This window comes from Perca flavescens, chromosome 1 (assembly GCF_004354835.1).
Source record: "Perca flavescens isolate YP-PL-M2 chromosome 1, PFLA_1.0, whole genome shotgun sequence".
Taxonomy (NCBI): domain Eukaryota; kingdom Metazoa; phylum Chordata; class Actinopteri; order Perciformes; family Percidae; genus Perca; species Perca flavescens.
In genome coordinates, this window is record NC_041331.1 from 40,775,858 (window position 1) to 40,796,776 (window position 20,919).

General features: G+C 39.2%; 1 protein-coding gene across 3 annotated transcripts; it reads left to right on the forward strand.

Moving 5' to 3' along the window:
- Window positions 1-1,379: 1,379 nt before the first annotated feature.
- On the forward strand, window positions 1,380-13,912 carry LOC114559892 (ZP domain-containing protein). Of its 3 annotated transcripts, none has more exons than XM_028584901.1 (10): window positions 1,380-1,491; window positions 3,364-3,550; window positions 5,636-5,777; window positions 6,080-6,235; window positions 7,243-7,298; window positions 9,550-9,725; window positions 10,306-10,706; window positions 11,458-11,554; window positions 12,602-12,830; window positions 13,261-13,912. In XM_028584901.1, the coding sequence occupies exons 1-10, from the start codon at window positions 1,483-1,485 to the stop codon at window positions 13,503-13,505; spliced, it is 1,698 nt and encodes a 565-aa protein (XP_028440702.1). In that variant the 5' UTR covers window positions 1,380-1,482; the 3' UTR covers window positions 13,506-13,912. The 3 variants fall into 3 exon arrangements, with proteins under 3 accessions (XP_028440702.1, XP_028440711.1, XP_028440720.1); XM_028584910.1 differs by lacking the exon at window positions 1,380-1,491 and adding an exon at window positions 1,499-1,553; XM_028584919.1 differs by lacking the exon at window positions 1,380-1,491 and adding an exon at window positions 1,528-1,567.
- Window positions 13,913-20,919: the final 7,007 nt, after the last annotated feature.

Consider the following 20,919-nt stretch of genomic DNA (forward strand, 5'->3'; position numbering starts at 1 on the left):
TGGCACAAATGGAACCTCGTAGTATGAAGGTATGACAATTACACACTGTAGCAAAATGTGCCTTAACTGTGTTCCACAGTAGTGTAAGAGGAAAATATACCTTTACTTCACATGTGATGACGGAGACGGCTGTCTTATAACATTAGGATGTAATGAAAACTGTGCTGTGAGGTAGTTGTTTTTTCGTTTGTTCCCCCCAATGGTTTTTTGTTTTTAAGATTATTTTTTGGGCATTTTCACCTTTAATGGACAGGACCTCTAGATATGAAAGGGGAGAGAGAGGGGGAAGACATGCAGGAAATCATCACATGTCAGACTCAAACCCTGGACCTTCTGCATCAAGGAATAAACCCTCTATGTATGTGCGCCTGTTTTACCAACTGAGCTAAACCAGCCAAGTCTCAATTTATGTGAACAGTCAAATGAATGTAAAGTACCAATAAGAAATAATCCTAGCAGAGTTAGAAGGAGAAAGAAAAGGGGCTGGTATCTGTAGGCTTGGTGGAGTCCTAACAAGTGCCACTAGATTAGGATAACAACCCTCCTGACAGACAGGTTAGTACAGTGCAAGCAAACGGGAGGGAGGGGTCGTAACAAACAGTGTGAGAAATATGTAGAGCATTTTTGATTCTCCTTCTGTTGCAAGTGGTCAAAATCTTTACAAAACTACTTCTATGGAAGCTGCCATGTTTTATAAAAACACACACAACAATGCACCTGAAAATAGTTTAAGTTATCGTGTAGTGTATGATTGTGTTTAGTGTATATTTCATCCAAGTTTTGTTTTCATGCAGGTCTCCTCTGAGTTGCTTTTTAGGGTTTTTTCCTCTTCTGGCACACAATCCAGAAACAAAACAGTATGAGAAATATACAGTAGCCTGGGTAAACCCTGATGAACTTCCGGCAAATTTGAGATTTGCTCTGCAAGTCCATCTGGCCAAGAGCCAATTCAAGGCCATTTCCAATTTTTCCAAATTGAGGCACCATCACAACCACTGAGGAGGGCTTTACATAATGATGACAGCGCAGCGACGTTGAAACGTCCTCTCCTTCATCGCTCTGATTGGTTGAAGGACTATCCAATTGTGCCCTAGGCATTTGAGCGGCGACCCCTTCTCAGTTACGTACAACTGAGAAGGGTCTGGTGTCAACCAGGCTAATAGTACAGTATTTGTGATTCTCCTTCTGTAAATCTCACGCTTGCCAAAGGAAAAACAAAAACAACCTACGACGGCAAGTGGTCCAAATTCTTTCCAAATCTACTTCTTAGAAATCTGCCATGATTTATAAAAAAAAGAAAACGCTCAAAATGCATGAACCTGAAAATTCACGTGTCTATATTTAATCCACAAATAAATTGTGTTTTTCTGCAGATCGCCTCAGAACTGCTTTTCAGGGCTTCCTCTTCTGGCGTATGATCCAGACGGAGATCATGTGAGGTGCCGCTTTGCTGCAAAGTCTACAGCTCCTGCAAACTTCACTATGGATGAGGTAATCCATTCACACTGTGACAGAGCGCTGACAGGAGCTATAATGACGAGCCAGGCTAAGCGGTGAAAACACTCATGTTATGTTTCTTCTTCCTCATATCATGTTTGATTTAAGTACAGGCCCCATTTGTACATATAATATGTAATGTACTGTCATTTGTATGTATTCCACGTATTTATTGCTCTATGTCCCACAGAAAAACAGGCGAGCGGAGTTCGCATTCGTGTTCACCCAGGAAAAGTTACGGAAACGCGTGTTTGTGTGTCCCAGAAGTAGATACTTGTTTGAACTGAAACCACAATCTTTTTTCTATTTTTGAAAAAGTGTCCAAGGGTTACAGCTACAGACAGAAGTTATGCAAAATCTTATAATAATAATCATTTTAATACTTTCACCTAGGGCTGCACGATATGAGGAAAATATCTAATTGCGATTATTTTGACTGATACTGCGATTGCGATTTGATTCACAATATTGGAGGGAATGATAATTTTTGTCTCATTATCCTCATTTTCATTGAAAAATATAAAATTAAAATGATTATAGTGTGATTTTTGCGAGGATCTGTACCAAACAAAGATTTTTTTGGGGGGGCTTTTCCCTTTCTACGATAGTGACAGTGTATAGAAAGGAAAGGGGGGAGAGAGATGGGGGATGACACACAGCAAAGGGCTGCAGGTTGGATTTGAACCTGGGCCGCTGCAAGGGACTCAGCCTACATGGGGCGCACGCTCTTACTGGGTGAGCTAGAGGTCGCCCCACAAAGATTGTTTTCAGTAGGATACGATTCGTAGGCCGGGACATTTCTGCAGAATCTCACTACTTCACTACAGAATGGTTTGACACATATTTTGCCTTTAACAAATAATGCTCCCCCCCCCACCTGCGATTTGGATATTGCACTAGTCCATATTGCGATTTCGATAAAATTGCGATTAATTGTGCAGCCCTACTTTCACCCAGGAAACGCATGTTCATTCCTCGGGAGTGCTTTAATCCAAACCATAATCTTTTTTCCTAAACTTAACTAGTCATTTTGGTGCCTAAACTTAACTGTCAACTTCTAGCCACAACACTGTACCCGGCTCACTGTCACTTTTTCTCGGTTAAATTTAACTGTAAAGACCGCTAAACTTATACGTCATGGGACTGACCCGAGACTAGAGATGGTCCGATATAATTTTTTGCTTCTTCCGATACAGAGTACCAATACCAGTGTGTCATATATTTTGTTTTAGCAGCTGTATACTACCATCCCTGTATGGATGTGATATGATTTCTATCTTTATTTTACAGCCTGTCTCAGGTTAAACTTTTGGTGAAACATGAACAAACAAACAATGAACGCCGTAGAAATTTCTTTATCATCCAGTTTGACAGTGAGTCCTAACGGAAAAAGAACATAAACTACTTTAAAGTAGATTTTCTTCAAAGCTAAATTACATGGTATCGGATCGGTGCATTGACTCCAGTACTTTCCAATACCAGCATTTTAGACGGTATCCGAGGCTTTTCCGATCCTGGTATCGGTATCGGAACATCTCTACCCTAGACCCGTCATTTCGTAGGATATTATACAAATAGTTGTGCATAACTTTTTGTACCATATGACACAAACCTGTCGTTGATTAGCTTTCTTTTTGGATGACATTTTTGACATTATATTTGTACTGGGTACATGTTTGCAGTAATAACCTTCATTTTTTTTTTTATGTAGTTCAAAAAGTACTTTTTCTTACTTGTGCAGATGTTTGTCAATGCTTTTAAACTGTTAAAATATTAGTTGTCACTGGTTCTTTTCTACATAGATTCAATATCCAAAGAGACAAAAGCATTTTAAACATCTTCATTTAACATTCTGTGTCCTCCCAGACTACGTGCACGCTGAAAACCACGGGTCAAGTCGGCATCGGTGTCCACGTGTTTGAGCTGATGCTGGAGGACTCTTCTAGGAAAAACATCACGTTGACCTACGCAGATGGAACATCAGCATTTCGGGAGGCCTCCAACATAAACTCACCGCCTCTCTGCAAAGTCAAGCTGCTGTTCTCCATGGAGAGTGAGTACATACATGACAATTGGAGTGACACAATTGCACGGATTGTCGGACCAAGAAAACCTGATTTGGTGGCCAGTCATGTAACCGGAGATCAGACTTGTCAAGACACACTTTTATCATTATCAATGTACGTCAGCAAACAGATAGCGTTACTGAAGAAGTTACCATTAATAATTAACATGATAATTTAATGTTAGCTAAGTTAATGTAAGTTATGTGTTAGCTAACAACGTTAGCTGACAGTCTCCTCTCCAGCTTGTCATGACAAAGCATGTATAACATTTTTTTTAATTATTATTATAAATCTTTGTTAAATCTACACGATACAAACATTAAGAACAAGCAAACAGTCATTAATAAAAAATATTAGTCAAGAGCAGAGTCAGGGGGAGTTTCAAATATATACATTCAAAATAGAGCATAACTGAATGGTTTTAGCAGCTTTCTTATTTTTTGAATCATAGATGGTTTTGATGTACTGTTCCATTTCCTTACCAAAAGCAATAAAAGACGGTTTAGAGTTACTAAATTTGGCTTTGTGAATATGATATTTCCCTAAAATGATTAATAAGTTAATTAGGTATATTTCTTTCTGTTTTTTACTTTTGTTGTCACAGAAACCAAACAGTACATCTTTCCACAACAAAGAAAAATCAGAGACAAGTTTATCAGTAATGTATCGGGATAGATCTTTCCAGAAAGTAGTGGTGTAGGGACATTGCCAGAATAGGTGCACCCTTGTTTCTGGACATATTCCACATAAAGAACAGTTAACACATACGTCAAGCTTAAACCTAAGGAGATATTGCTTAGCAGGATAATACCTATGTATGATTTTGAAAGAAAACAATGTATAACGTTTGTAATGTAATATCTAGTTAAATTATGTTAGCTCACGTTAAAGGGAAGCAATGCCGATGAATGGTGTTTGGCTTCCCCTTGTTGCCCTAAACGTTAACTAACTTGCATGACAAACTACATGACGTTAATCTTCTTATCGAAAACACGAGTACTGACAGTGCGCTCCAAATGCACCTTGCGCCTTAACAGGCTGCAGGGTCTCCATCACTGAGTCGAGGGCATTAGAGCGATTCTTCTCAAAGCCCAGGAACATTAAATGTCCAAAATCAGGGTTCAAAGTTTTTCAAAGGGAGGTAGGGAGATTAGAAAATAATATATCTTATTGTCCACAATGACAAGTTGTCTGTTTACCTTCAGACAGTGAGCTGAATTACCTTTACTCTTTTTCCCAAGTAAAGTATATTTGTAATTTATTTTCACCACATGACCTGTCAGTTATCGTCCAGCAGAAACTATTTCAATTCAATAGCTGTTTATTTATTTGATCTGCTGCGCTTTGGATCAATAGACTGAGATGATGTGTATTGGATGTTTGTTGGGTTTAAGGGATGCTTTAGCCTTAAAGCGATGACACACCAACCCGATTATCGGCCGTCGGACAGTCTGGCGAGGTCGGTGACTCGAGTCTGTTCGGTGTGTTGTGTGCCGTCGGTCTTCATTTGGGCCAATTTGACATGTGGAATCGGCCAGTGGGCAGTCGGACTCAATGACCAATTCCCGGAAATGACGAGCGGGATGAGCGTGACGAACGCTTCTCAAAATCTGACGAAAATCTTTTAAACTGACCTTTGTCGATCTGAAATGAAAACAGATTCAGCAACTGCACGGCCTATTTCTCGCTTAAAATGTTTTAAAATGAAACACGTTTCGGGTGAACTGTTTTCGTAAAATACGAGATCGTATTCCGAACGAGCCGCCATTATGGTCGGGGAGAAGCCAGACCCATGTGATGCGTTCGTCCAATCAGCTGCTGGTTTGTCATCCTTTGACACCTGTTGTGTACTTTTCACAGAATGAGTGCTTAAGGTCCTTGTTTCACAAAATTAATATTAAATGTACAGATTGGATGCTTTATTTGTAATATAAGTATTTATAAAATTAAATGTCCAAATTTAGCATGCAAAGCTTGTCCTTTTGATTACTCAAATGTATGCTATACAAAAATGTCAGTAAAGAAAATGTCAGCTTTCCCTTTCTTGATGACCTCTTGTGTCCGTGTTTCAGTCCTTCCTCCAATACCAAACTGTGAAGCTGGTCACGTGCAGCCTGTGTTCTTGTCCAGGACTCCTTCCCATGGGGATGTTCTTCATGCCACTGTGGGTCAGTCTTTCCAGCTTTATGCCCAAGCACAGGCACACCATGCCAGGTATTTATTTAAAAATGTGTTAACCATGCCACCATCTTGACTAAAGAAAGACCCTGTATTAAATTATGGTTGCCTAAAAAGCAGATAAAAATACATTGCGTGCCAAATAAGAATGATCCTTGGTGACCCTTATCTATTTATTTACTTATTGCATTTTTATCCTACTGAATGTCCTTGGTCTTGTGTTTTTATGTTTTTATGTTGGAAGGCATTCACAGTGTCACAACTAATGTCATTATTTTCCTATGCAATGACAATAAAGGCTTTCTGATTAATTCACACGTGTTTCTGTTTTCCTGAAGCATAAACGACTTCCAGGTGAGTGGCCCCCAGAACATGAGCAAAGTGTTCAAAGACGATAAGTTTGGAAAAGCCGATGTGACTCTGAGCTGGACGCCACAGCCCAGCGACCTGTACAGATCTGTCCCAGTGTGCTTCACTGCAGAGACAAATCAAAGGTGACCGTATCTACATTTACTGGAAATGTGTGTTTTAATTTCCTGCTTACTGCTTTGTGCCGCGTTAGCAGAGCGGAGATCTATTGTTTCTTTGAATATGGAACTGGAGTGACCCGGCAAGGACTAACAAAGAAATAAGCCTCTATTGTTCAGGAGATTATATGTTTCTGGTTTCTGTGACTTCCAGTAAAAATGGTGTCTCCATTAAAAGGAGACCCTACATGCCAAGACATTTATTTTTATTTTGCCTCCCTAACATGTTTTCTATAAGACTAGTGGAAAGAAAACATTTCTTTTACTACACTTTGTCTCCTAAATTCACCAAAAGTTAGCATCAGATAAAGCCTCATTTGCATAATCAAACAAACAAAAACAAAACATTCAGCCAACTTGTAATACAACAAATAATTGTCTTAATGTCAGTAATCAACTGCCAGCCGTTCCGCAGCCGGTGGAAATTGGGGGTAACAGGGCATAGCAGGGCGTGCAGCAGGACCACGGCGACAGCCAGTTTCATGGTGTTATCTATTTACTGAAGATTTTTACACAGGGCTTTGTTCAGATATCATTCACAGCCTGATCCATACAACATTTATACCTAAAACATGGAGAAAATTGACAGTATTTTCTGATTAATGGAGTGATAAAAAGAGATATATAAAATCCTCTCTGTAAAAACCTTTTACAGAACTTTGAATCTGGCTTCATCCAATGTTCTGTTCTGGAAATGTTCACACATTAGCACATTTAATAAGGAATGCCCCATTTGGATATTTAAACATTACAATTTCAGAAAACTTATTATACAAAATAAATATTGTCCTAATGTAAGTAATCAACAGGGGAGTTTTAATGGTGATATGGTTATATATTAGTTACAATGTTTTCTCTATTCCCCTGTAGTGTCTCCCCTTAAATATAAATATGCAAACAAAGTATATCTGTTGTTGTTTTTCTTCTTTTTTGCAGTTTGAACTGAAACCTATTTTCTTTGTTTTGTCATTCAGCCAATCAGACATGAGGTGTGTTGTTCTCATGGTAACCCAAGCAGCTCTCATTCAAGGTTTGTTGATCGCCATTCATCTTCATTGTTATCAGTGGTGGAATGTAACTAAGTACATTTAGTCAAGTACTGTACCAAAGTACACATTTGAGGTACTTGTACTTTACTTGAGTCTTTTCTTTTCATGCCACTTTCTACTTCTACTCCGCTACATTTCAGAGAGAAATATTGGACTTTTTACACCACTACATTCATCTGTTACAGCTTTAGTTACTAGTTACTTTAGTTACTCCGCTACATTCATCTTTTACAGCTTTAGTTACTTTTGTTACTCCGCTACATTCATCTGACAGCTTTAGTTACTTTACAAAAGATTTTTGCACAAAAAAAACACATGTAGTTTATAAAATCTGATGTTTGATTCTAAAGTAAACTAGCCAACAATATAACGGACTACAAGTCCAGCTGAGATGATGAGACCATTAAACACACAACTGGTTGGATCCTTTACACTTTCTACAATGGGAGAATTTCTCTGCATGGAGTACTTTTACTTTTAATACTTTAAGTACATTTTCCTGATGATACTTGGAAACTTTAACTTAAGTAACATTTTCAATGCAGGCCTTTTACTCGTAACAGAGTGGTATTAGTACTTTTACTAAAGTAAAGGATCTGAATACTTCTTCCACTGCTGGTTGTTATTGCTGTTATAAAGCTGCTCCATAAAGCCTGTTAATAGGAACAGACTGGGGGTCATGGTTAAAAAAAACTTTTGCCATTTAAAATCAATTCATTTCAATCAAGTCAAAGACAAAGTATCTTTATTGCAGTTTTCTGGGAGTTTGTTTCAGATATGTGGAGCACAAAAACTGAACGCTGCTTTCCCCTGTTTAGTTCTGACTCTGGGGACAGAAAGCAGACCTGACCCCAGACCACCTGGTTCAAAATGTAGCAGCAGATTAGAAATGTATTTTGTATTTATTTTCTAAACCTTTTCAGTGCTTTGTAAACCAACAGTTGTATTATGAAATTCTTTGAGAGACAGGAAGCCAGTGTAATGACTTCAGAACTGGAGACCAGTCTGTACAGTACTGGAGGTACAGTCTGTAGGAGTTGCAGTCTAAAGCTAAATGTCCTTATTGTTGAAACAGTTAAAGGTACAATATGTAACATTTCTGCTTTAAAATGTCTAAAAACGACCATACCTATGTTATATATTTTATGAGTTGTGTTCTTACACTATCCCAAATGTTTCCACCAAATGTCAAACCCAGAGAAATCAGTTATTTTATTTTCAGACACGGCACGTTTCCTTTAGTCGCCCGTCAGTGGCGTCATATAACCTTTCACCCTCCAGTTACTCTAACTTCCGTCAGAACACTGGCACCAGGATGATACGTTCAGGAGTAATTGTAAATCATACAATGTCACAGAAAAAAAAATACTTGCAACCGTAATACTGCTTTTTTTTTTGTTGCCATACAGCATCATTTTGTGATTAATTACATCCCACTTTTTATCACAGTAATACAACAGAGACCTTATCGATGTTCAATATCAATACCAGCTTAACGTTACTACAATGTGCTAACGTTGATGCTAATGTGCTAATGTGCCGAAAATCTCCTCCCTGCTGAATTTCTCCCCCCTTCGCGTTTAGCTGTCTTTACGGTTAGCTAAATTAACCCGACAAAAGGTGGGTTAAGCTCCAAAACGAAAAGTTAAGATTACTGAAGAGTGAAGGGGAGATAATTCCAGTCAGCTGGGAGATGTTCTGCTGCTGCACAACAGGCATCGAAAGTCCTGGCTCGCTGTTGCGGAGATTCCCCCGACAATCCCCACCCACACCCGTCTCTCAGCCTCGTTTAGTAGCTAGCTAGCATTACAACAAACCCCGTCCGCCCCGGTGTTGAAACCATCCAAAAGGTGACATTGATATGTGAAATATTTTGTGCTTTAGCTGCTGGCTACTGTTAGCTTGCTGGCTCACTAGCTAACTGGTCAGCTACAAATAAAAATCTAATCAAGAAAAACGTAATTATGTTGGGGAAACTGCAGCTATTTTATTACAATGACATGAATAAACGTTACTAAACGTAACGTGAATACACTTGAATGGGTAAACTCGTCCGTGAACTGATGCATTCTAACCGGCAGCAAAGGTGTTTAACACTAAAAACTCCCATAATTCCACGCAACTTCACAACGTCATCAAAAGTCCAGTTTTACCGTCCATTGTTTTGGTCGAGAGACTCCTAGCGGCAGAAAGTTACATATTGTACGTTTAAAACAAAAGTTGTATTTACAGGCAAGGCCAGTGTCACATGCTCACCCAACAAGATGACGGTGGCCCTGGAGAAAGCTTCCATGCCCGGCATCGACGTGAACTTCCTCCAGCTGAGCGACTCGTTGTGCTCTCTCACCTCCAACAGCACGCACATCTTAGGCAGCATGTCATTCAGCACCTGCGGCACAAAACTTGAGGTGTGGAAAAACATTTACACTACATTTTACAGTCTAAGAATAGCTGGACAGCCCTGTCTCCCTAAAAATTAGGTTCCCATGCAACGAAACTGCATTTGTGAATCACAAATAACTTTCTAATCAAAGTCCACAGTGAAGGGGTGGGTCAAAAAAACTGAACTTTCACCCAGGAAACTGCTGTTGGTGCCCCTTGTAAACCAAAAGTCAACTTCACTTGTTTACCTAATATACTTAATTTACATAAGTAACTTGAATTACGTAACAAGTAAGTAATACTTATTTTAATCCAAACCATAATATTTTAGTAAACCTCACCAAGTAGTTTTGTTTTTATTTTTAACATTAGCCCCTTGTTTAAAATAAAGACAAATTCACTCATTGTGCCTGCAAATACGTTTCCCTATGTTATACTATGAAGTCGGTACATAAAAGTATCAAAGTTCGGTACCCAGCCCTAGATCGGGGGCGAGTTGTAAAACACATTGAAAAGGGGATTCTGCATTGTGTGAACTCCAAATTCCAGTTTTTTTCTCCTCTCAGCCACTAACAGGTATTACCATTTTTTTTGTCTTAAATTCAGGACAAAGGCGACTTTCTCGTTTTTGTGAATGAGATCAACTCCTTCGAGCTGGCCAACGAGATAATAGTCCGAAGGAAGACAGTCAAGATCGAAATCTCTTGCAAGTTTCCCAAAACCATCAGCATCTCCAGTTACTACAATCTCCAAAATTCTGACTACGTTTTCACTGAGTCCAGCTTTGGCAGCTTTGGCTATACTTTTGAGGTATATACCAATAGCAACTTTACAAGCAAAGTGCCAGCCACCGCCTATCCAGTGGAGGTCAGTTTGTTAGAGAAGATTTATATGGGCATTCGGGCTGAATCGGATCTACCAAATGTGTCTTTGTTTGTCGAATCATGCAAAGCCACTCCTGATGACAACCCTAACAACACCCTCTCCTATGACCTCATCAAGAACGGGTGAGTGCTGATGCCTTCTGAGAGCACAAACAGAAATGCTTTTGGCTTTTAAATTGAAAATGTATTTTTGTATAATTGTCTTGTATTTACAGTTCCTTGATCATGTGTGTGTGCTCGCTTGTTGTCCTCATGAACCATTCCTACATATAGCTACGAAAAGTAATTAACTGTAATTCATATGTATTCCGCATTTTTATTGCGTTATGCACCACATTGACTGCCGCTGTATGAGGCCGTGAAGATCCGCATAGTAAGGAGGTAAATTGTTAGGTCCTAAAATACAGGGCTTTCAAGTGGGGAGCTGAGTTCGTGTCCCAGAAAAATTAAAGGGGAATACACAAGACTTTCACCCAGGAAACGAGTGTTCGTGTCCCGAGTACAACTTAAGAGGACCAGTGTTTTAATCCAAAATACAATATTTTTTCTAATCCTAACTAGTCGTTTGATGCCTAAAAATTATTTAACTGTTGCTGAATGACACAGTCAACTTTTGTCAGCTAAACTTAACTGCAACGGCTGCTTAAACGTCCGGGACTTCACAATGCTCTGTAGCCGGCTCACACTCACCTAAATTTAACTGTAAAGACCGCTAAAGTTATATGACCGTCCAACAGTCGCTGTAATTTCGTAAGATATCATTCGAATTGTTGTGCATAAGTTTTCCTACGATATCATACGAAACCGTTCGTGAGAATGCGTATGTACAGTATGTATACTGTATGTGACGTGCTACCATTTTCTTTTCTCACAGGTGTATACTGGATGAGACACTTCAAGTCCACCCATCAAACCTGACTGCATTCAACTTTGAGGTTCAATCCTTCAAATTTTCTGGAAACTATAACGAGGTAATATTAATGAATACTAAATCATGCCAAACGTATACCAAAATATTATTCACACAGTTGGCCAGGCTGCGGTTTGAGCACAGTCTGTAAAAATAATGGACAAAAGCTTCCCTGTCTGAAAATTGAAGCCAACGTGGAAGTGACTTAAAGCTACGTTCTCTCTAACCTCCAGCAGGGGGCGACTCAACTGGCTCCAAAAAGAAGTCTGTTTCTGTAGAAGTCTATGAGAAAATGAGCCTACTTCTCACTTGATTTATTACCTCAGTAAACATTTTCATAATGAGTTTATGGCCACAATCGCTAGTTGCAAGTCTTCTTCAACACATCATGATGTTCGTTCAGTAAATTATGGTCCCATTTTTTATTTTTTTAGTAGACATTAAAGCAGGGGATGCTTTAAGGGCGTGGCTACACGCCAACCTGTCAATCAGGACAGAGGCTTAGCAATGCTAACGATGGCGCTTGGAACATAATGTATAATGGACCTGAACTTGTTTTTGGGTGTTGTCCATGTTTACATCTTAAACTTTGAACCTCTCACTGTGTGCTTTCACTTCATCAAATTTAATTGGAACATTTTGGTCGCTTAAAAATGTCTTGTTCAGCGTTTCTGCCAACCAAGCTAGCTAGCTAGCACTAGCATTATCTGTCAACTTAGGGCAAAGTTTGCCAATTATCTGTACTGCCGTACACTCAGATGAATGGCGACAGTACCTGGAGGTCTGCGTTTAAATCTCTGTTGGATGACTCGGCTCAGAAGGGTTGAAAATTGGCAACTTTCCCTCTTTAGCGTTTAGCTTAGCCCAGCATCATTGCAACCATAAACAACAATAGCTTGGCCTCCCAAGCGCTACCCTCTCATCAAAAATTTCCACTTTCGGTTTCACAAAACCAAGATGGCCATAGCCATGTTGCCAAATTCGAGGCTTCAACCCAATGGGTGACATCAAGGATGCTGTGTCCGCTATTTTTACAGTCTATGTTATGGACTTAACTCAACCACTTAATTTCCTTTTGAACTAAAACCTCTTACCTTCCACCTCCCAGGTGTACATCACCTGCTCCGTCATCCTGTGTGAGTCTGGGAATGCCTTTTCCAGATGTGCCCAGGGTTGTGTGGCGCAGCCAGCCCGCAGACGCAAGCGATCGCTGCACAAGGAGACAGTCAGCCACTCCATAACCCAGGGTCCTTTTCGGTTTGTCGAGCAGGAAGTTCCCAATGCAGTCATGGAAGATAACAACAGTCTCATGAAAAAGAGTGACACAGCTGCTGCAGGTTAATATGTGCCCTACCTGCTAGAGCTGCAACTTACAACTATTTTAATTGATTATTTTCTCGATCAATGGATTAGTTGTTGGGTCTCTAAAATGTCAAAAAATGATGAAAAATGTGGCTCAGTGTTTCCCAAAGAGAGAAGAGTGAGACAAAGAGGGGCTTTACACAAGTTTCCCTCAGGCCCGTCAAATAAGCCTAATTTAGGTGGATTGAAATACCTTAATTAATAAATTATCATAATAATCATGTGGCAGTTAAAAATAATCTTGTTTATTCACCAAATAACAAAGTATCCATTTGGAGGGGGCCCGAAAATGCAATATGCCTAGTGTAACCTTTCAATTTAATCCGGCTCTGGTCAGGAGGTGAAACTTGCAAAGCAACAATAAAGAAGAAATGTATTAAAAACAAATGTGCTGTTGTCTTTCAGTGAACCCTCCACCAGTTTCTCCAGACAGCAAATCAAGCGGAGGACGTCGGGACTTGGCTCCGACAGTCTCCAGTGGAGGAGGTTGGGGAATCGAGCAGATCCTCAACACCAACATCAGCACCGTGGTCTTTGGCTGCATCTTCTCAGTAGCACTGGTGTTGATGGCTGTGCTGGTTCGTTACTTCATGAGGAAGAGAAAAGCAGACGACCAAAAATCTCTCTTAGGTTCTGGCTGGGAGAACTAAAACCCAACTCATTTAATAACGTGCTGTTTTACACAGCATGTACGTTTTAAGTTATATTTTGGTAAAGGATAGGTTCAGATTCTTAAACTCGGCCCGTGACACTCTGCCTTTTAAATCTATAATAGTTCATAGATTACTTCCTAATCTGACAAATCTATAATCTATATTGCACTACACAAAAAAATCTTTAATACATGTCAAATATCTTTCACGTAATTAACACTATAGCAGTGCAAATAATACACTCAAAATATTCCAAGGGACATACATGAGGGTAGCCCCCATCCATCTCCTTAAAAAAAGAGTGACAACCTCTGCCCAAGTGTACATTCATTCATCATCCCTCCTGATCATACCGGCCATTGAATAGATCCCTAACATTTTTTCAATTGAAGAGATAGGGAACAAAGTCCACAAGTCTAGTATGTATGTACAGTACATGTATGTGTGTATGTGTATATATATATATATATATATATATATATACATATACATGCGCAGTGGACTGCACACTTTGCACTAAAATAGCTTTGCAATACAATAACTTAGATACTAAGATACTCAACTGATTTATCCAACAGCCTTAGAAATGGTTTTCTTACTCGACTGGCCAGAATGAACGGAAGGAATTATTACATTAAGCAACACCTTGTTTCAATGTTCATATCAACACATGACTATTGTTTTAAGACAGATTTGAATTATTGGGAACCTATCCTTCAAAGAGTTATGCTTCTGAGGTTGATAAAAGTGTTTGGACGAAGTTTCTGGTCCCTCTATACTGTCTACTGTCAAATAAAGGCACAAGCCATAAAAAATAATCTCAATCAATTTTTAAATGAAGTAGGCCAATGCTTTACCCCCCCCCCCCCCACATATGGTTGTTTGCCCCATGGCTAGGAACCAATCATGCCCTCGCCTGCAGCTCACTGTTCGCTTAACCAATTTTAGATTAGACTGTATTCTCCAGAAGTAAAATTGCAATCAATCTGGTTTTGCAGGATTTTTTTCGATGCCACTGTTCTGTTGTTATCTTCTTGCAGAACGTTTCCCAGCATTTAACTTCAGGTGATTACAGTCTGTGTGGTTAAGCAAGTACAGAAATAGTAACAGTTGATACAGTAATACTTGATGTGCAAATTTGGGATTTTTTTGGCTTGTTAAGGACCCAATTATCTGTCATTACAACCAAATAAAATACAGGTGTATTTACTTATGTAATTGAAGAGTTAAATTTATAGCTGTATTACAATTTTATTCTATTTGTCCTGTGTAGACATGTTTAACCTCAGTTTTAAACATTTGTTAACTCAGGCTGTCCTCATGAACCATTTGTACATACTATGAAAAGTAATGCACTGTAATTGGTATATATTCCACATATTTATTACTGTAAGCACCACATTGACTGCCGCTTTATAAGAGCAGAGAAGATCCACGTAAGGAGGAGGTCGTGTTGAATGTTTGGGTCCTAAAACACAGGGCTTTAAAGCAAGGGAGCGCAGCTCATGTCTTGGAAAAGTTTAAGGAAAAAACAAGAATTTCACCCAGAAAACAGGTGTTTGTGTGCTGACAGTACTACTTAAGGGGACCGGTCTTTTAACCCAAACCAAATAATCTTTTTTCTAATCTTAAAGGTACTAAAAAGGTAAAAATAAATTTGAACATTGACAACTTCTCAGTCCCTCCCTCCTTTCCACTAAAGGCCAAAATGCTAAAGCCCCTTCCCCCACAAGGGAGAATGAATATGTGTGCATGAGCAGTGATTGACAGGGTGTTTAACGCAACCCCATTTCAGTTTACAAAACGTGTTGCTAGGCTTTGAAGGTGGCCCAGGCATCATGTGATCAGGCATCATGTGACCGACCAGCTGTCACCTAATTTAGTAGCATATACAAATTGTTGTGCATAAGTTTTCGTACCATATCATACGAATATGGAATATGTGGTTTATCTTGACCAAAATTGATTTAGTTGTTGTTTAGAGTTAGTCTATTTACTGAAAGATAGCTGCTTTAAATCTTGTGTTTCAAAATATGTTGGTGGGGAGACCCTTTTGGGTTACATTTGCTTCTCGACTTTGCCTTAAAAATACAAAACATGTATCCAAATATTTTACATCTTTATGTTAATGAGATGAATGTGTAACTTTGAAAATGTCCACTAACAGTTTGAAACTCTATTTATTTTAAGATAAATATAGAGCAATATATGCAATGTGGAAATTATATATTTTTGTCATTTAAATGGAATTTTATTTACAATAAAAGGGGAAATTAAATCAAAATTCTCGTTGAGTCTTGATCACGTAATAAACACAACGCTGTGTGTGTTTGTTGTTCATTTTGTACGTATTGATGAATTTTCTGAGGAAACATAATTGTTCATCAGAAAGAGGTTTATTGCCACAGTAGTTACCCTAAGTGGAATTTGCCTTGATGATGGTGATTGGTGCGTACATACACAAACAAAAATATTAAACATGAATAAGAAACAAACAAATACAGAAACAGACAAATATATACGAAATAGCTGATTAAGTAGTTTATGCACTGTGTGCAAAGCGCAGGCATGCCTCAGGTTGGGACTGATGATCTATACAGATTATCAGACACTGAAGTGATTACAGATTAAGTGTTGTCTTTCCATCAACCTTGAAAAAAACGTTTTTGAAGCCTTTTTTTCCACAGTTTGTTTTTGCTTTTTCCAACGTTTTAAATCGTAAAATTTTTCTTCTTTACATTTTCAGCGCTTATTTCTATGTCCCATATTTTATGATAGAAATATCCAAAATTGAGTTGTCAAGTCAACACAAGGGTTAAGTCTGAACTGACTGGCTCACAATTTTTAGACATCTGGAGGTAGACTGTCCTCTCCGAAAGAAACGCTCCCATAGGTTGTCCGTACGAGCAGTAATTATGACTCATATTAAAGGACAATTCCGGTGCAAAAAACATATGTGTACTGAGTCAAACCTTCTCTGGGATCTGTTTTCATGCTAATCAAATGTGTCTCTAGCTTCTAACAAGCTAACGCAAACCGGTGGTTAGCTACTAACGCTAGCTTTCGGGGCAGATAGTAAATAGCTATTTAATCGTAATTGTAAATTATGTTTACATGAGGGTGCCATCTTGGAAAACAGTCATGAGCAGTTGAACGACGAACGCCGTCCAACCAGTAACCAATATAGTAGCTCAAACACAGCATTTGTGATTCGACTGCTCACGACTGTTTTCCAAGATGGCGCCCGCATGTAAATATGAACACTACTGTCTTCATAATCAATCTTTTGTCTGTACACTTACAAAGTTCTCAATGCTTCGGTTTCCATGTAGGGACCCTCATTATGCTACCGTGGAAGTGTGGTGCTATTTTGAGCCTTGTTAGTTGTATAAAATAACGATTTACCATCTCCCCCGAAAGCTAGCGTTAGCAGCTAACAGGGTGAGCGAGCTGTCTGTATCTGTGTATTTGTAGTGTATCTTTTTTTACCTAACGTGGTTCTGTCTGTCTGTGTTTTATAATTTTGTATTTGTGTTTATAGGATCCCTGTCAAAAATGAGATGCTACATCTACAGAGGCTGTCCTTCCAATAAATTCTAAATTTTAAATTTATTTTATTATGTCAGGACACCTCATGATGCATTATCAATATGATACTTGATTTGGGAGTTTTTTGAGGAGGAAACAATTTATTGTAACACATTTAGCTGTCGGTAGCTGTCGGCCAAATTGCAACGGTGCACGGACGTCTGCTGGAAACGTTAACACTGTCACTGCTCACCGATTCTGATCTTCAAAACCTGACTCCTCAACCAACCCAGTTTGGGCCGATATAGTGTCTTGTCGTCTATCCAATATTTTTTGCATGTTTGCCTTTATATTGGCTGGATTGATAATATAAAACGAATAATTATGTCGATGTTTTTGCATGTAGTACATCATAAGAGTCTACATCCACGAGAATGCACTTATGCACAGGTTGCTTTGAGCTAAATGCTAATGTCAGCATGCTCACATGCTCAAAATGACAATAATGCCATGCCAGTGTTTAGCAGGTATATTGTTGATAGTTGGCTCACGCTACACAAACATTCATGATAGATTGCTTCTTTGTTTCCGTGTCATGCACACAAAGTGCCCAACCCAACATGGGTCCTTGTGCTTTCTTTCCGTCAACCATTAAAAAAACATTTTTGTTGCCCTCTCCTTATCTGTATAAATACAGGTCATTTGGGTTAAAATGACATTCCTCCTGTCCTTATAAACAAGACAATAAAACAAAAGCCAAAGTTAACCTTGTTCTCAATTTTAGCTTGCCCACATTATAAACTAAGTCTGTCGTCCTCTGGAGTGGTGTTGAACCTGCCAGTCTCTAGGGCTAAAGGTAACTGTGCACATAAAGATCTTTTGGTTAAATTAAACTTCACATAAAGTTCTACGTTGCAACTATTCTTTATGAGCTAATAAGATCTTCATTTTGGCTAACATTCAAAAAGCCTACTGCCATCTGATGGGTACCGGTCTGAATCTTCAGCTTACTGTACTGTAATCTGATCACATATGTTTTACAAAGCACTAATTTGTAGAACAATGTTTCTTTGTCTAACAGTGATATATGAGATTCTTGCTCTTCCACTCTCTTTCAGTTGTCACAGCAATTCAATCAAAAAGCACACGCTTGCTGAGCAGTTTTACAACTTGTTTTGAGCACCTTCAGACATCCTCTCATGCTTTGGGTTAAAATGATTAATTTTTACATTCCTTCCAACAGAATTCAGAGTAGTGGTAGAAAGAAAAGTCCAAAAAGAAATTGGGAAGTGGGTCAAAAATTAAAACGATTCGTCCTTTCAAGAGACTTATGTCTGCTTTTAAAAAGTATGTCTTATCCACCCACTGTGATGAAGATAACATAAAAAAGTCTTTATTATGTAATTTGCAATACAATACCATCTTACAGTTTTTTCCGATTGCTAAACAACAGTGGGCACAACTGGAGTCACATGTGCAAAACTCAAACTACAGTCTGCACTACCAACAGTCACCTGAGCTAAACAGTTCACATCAGCTGCAAAACAGGCTCAGTGCAGCCAAACACTATGCACAAGCCTCACTGAGATAACACACACACACACACACACACACACACACACACACACACACACACACACACACACACACACACACACACACACACACACACACACACACACACACACACACACTGAGATAACACACACTGTCACTCAGAACACACTGACGGTAAAAACACTAGCGTCAAACACCAATACAGAAATTACAAACTTTTTCATCTTTACAGTTTGAACAATTTGAGTGACTTGACACTACTCAACAGTTTATTTAAGGAAAAAATATAGATTGTATAACATACCAATTTTTACATAAGGTAAAAAAGAAGGAATGAAAATCAGCAGTTTTCTTCAATAAAGTATTTTGTCTCTAGTAATTTATGGAATTACTGGGGGAAAAAAACTAAAGGTACATACGTAACAGCACCAAAGAATAGTGCGACTAATCCTGCCTCTCTCCAGCATCATGTGGCAAGTTTTCTTCATCACATTGGATGTCTTCATCATCTCTAAATACTAATGAATGTGGTGTTTCTATTGCTTTCATCTCCATTACTTTCTGAAAAACAGTAAGAACACAGTTTTACTATTGTAAAGATATAATGTTTTTCACATTTTTTATAGCTGTGTACATAACCTCAGACATCTTACCTGGACATGTTGGTATCTTTGTTCTTTTACCTGTTTCTCTCAAACAGTACAGTGTATACTTGTTTAATTCTTATTTGGGGTTTGTATACAAAAAAAGGCTTTCTGAGCTTTCTCTGTATAAATACCGTATATGCTCACTAACTACACAAAACAAGACACTTGCTTAGGCTTTCACCTAAAATTGCAATCAGCAGTGTTTGATAGGCACCAGACTGAAATCTATTCTGAATGTGTGGTTAACAGTGTTGACAGCAGTGTGTTAGCATTTGAACAAAGTGCTGTAAATCTACAGTGTTGTGCACGTTGTGGTTAAAGTCATGGGATAAGTGTGTAGAGTTTTGAAAACTGTGTTCAAGCAAAGAAAAACGAACTAGAGTTTGGTCCACATGAACTGCTTCTGTGCAGACTGTAGTTTGAGTTTTGCACGTGTGACTCCAGTTGTGCCCACTGTCGTTTAGCAATTGAAAAAAACTGTAACAACCACACATTATTTGTAATTAACTAATTGTAAAAAGTGGTGTTTTTCCCTGCAACAATGATTCTTGTTCAGCTCTAAAGGCTGAGTAATTCACTCGGCTGCAAAATACTAAATTACAAAAATAAACAACCGCAAGTTGTTTCCTGCCTTTGTTCTACCACTCTACATCAAATATACAATCTACCGTAAATTCCCTTTCTGTCAGTATGGTACAGTTACAATTAAAAAGTATTATATATTTCAATCTCATTGAAGTGCTCATCTGTCAATAATTGCCTAATTCAGTAATAATAATAATACATTTTATTTATAGAGCGCTTTATAGTAGCCTGGTCCTACCAGACTCTGGTACATTAGCCTGGTCCTACCAGACTCTGGTCCATTAGCCTGGTCCTACCAGACTCTGGTACACTAGCCTGGTCCTACCAGACTCTGGTCCATTAGCCTGGTCCTACCAGACTCTGGTACACTAGCCTGGTCCTACCAGACTCTGGTACATTAGCCTGGTCCTACCAGACTCTGGTACACTAGCCTGGTCCTACCAGACTCTGGTACATTAGCCTGGTCCTACCAGACTCTGGTACACTAGCCTGGTCCTACCAGACTCTGGTCCATTAGCCTGGTCCTACCAGACTCTGGTACACTAGCCTGGTCCTACCAGACTGGTCCATTAGCCTGGTCCTACCAGACTCTGGTACATTAGCCTGGTCCTACCAGACTGGTCCATTAGCCTGGTCCTACCAGACTCTGGTACATTAGCCTGGTCCTACCAGACTCTGGTACACTAGCCTGGTCCTACCAGACTCTGGTACATTAGCCTGGTCCTACCAGACTCTGGTACACTAGCCTGGTCCTACCAGACTCTGGTCCAGACTAGCCTGGTCCTACCAGACTCTGGTACATTTCATTAGTCCAGAGAGTCTGGCCTCTCTCCATTGACAAGTGTTAACTTCCTTGAAGGCGGGTACTCTGTTGAAGTTTAAAACTATTGGATCTGCCCAGAGCCACTCTGGATCTGCCAGAACCAATCGCTAAGGTTTGGTCGTGACGTCGGCTTAGCATCGCTAGCGTTCGTGTTAGCCAACTCCTTCACCACTAATGGAGCGTGTGTGCCTGCATGTTTGTGTGTGTGTGTCTGTGTCTGTGTTTGCTTGTGTGTGTGTGTGTGTCTGTGTGTGTGTCTGTGTGTGCTTGT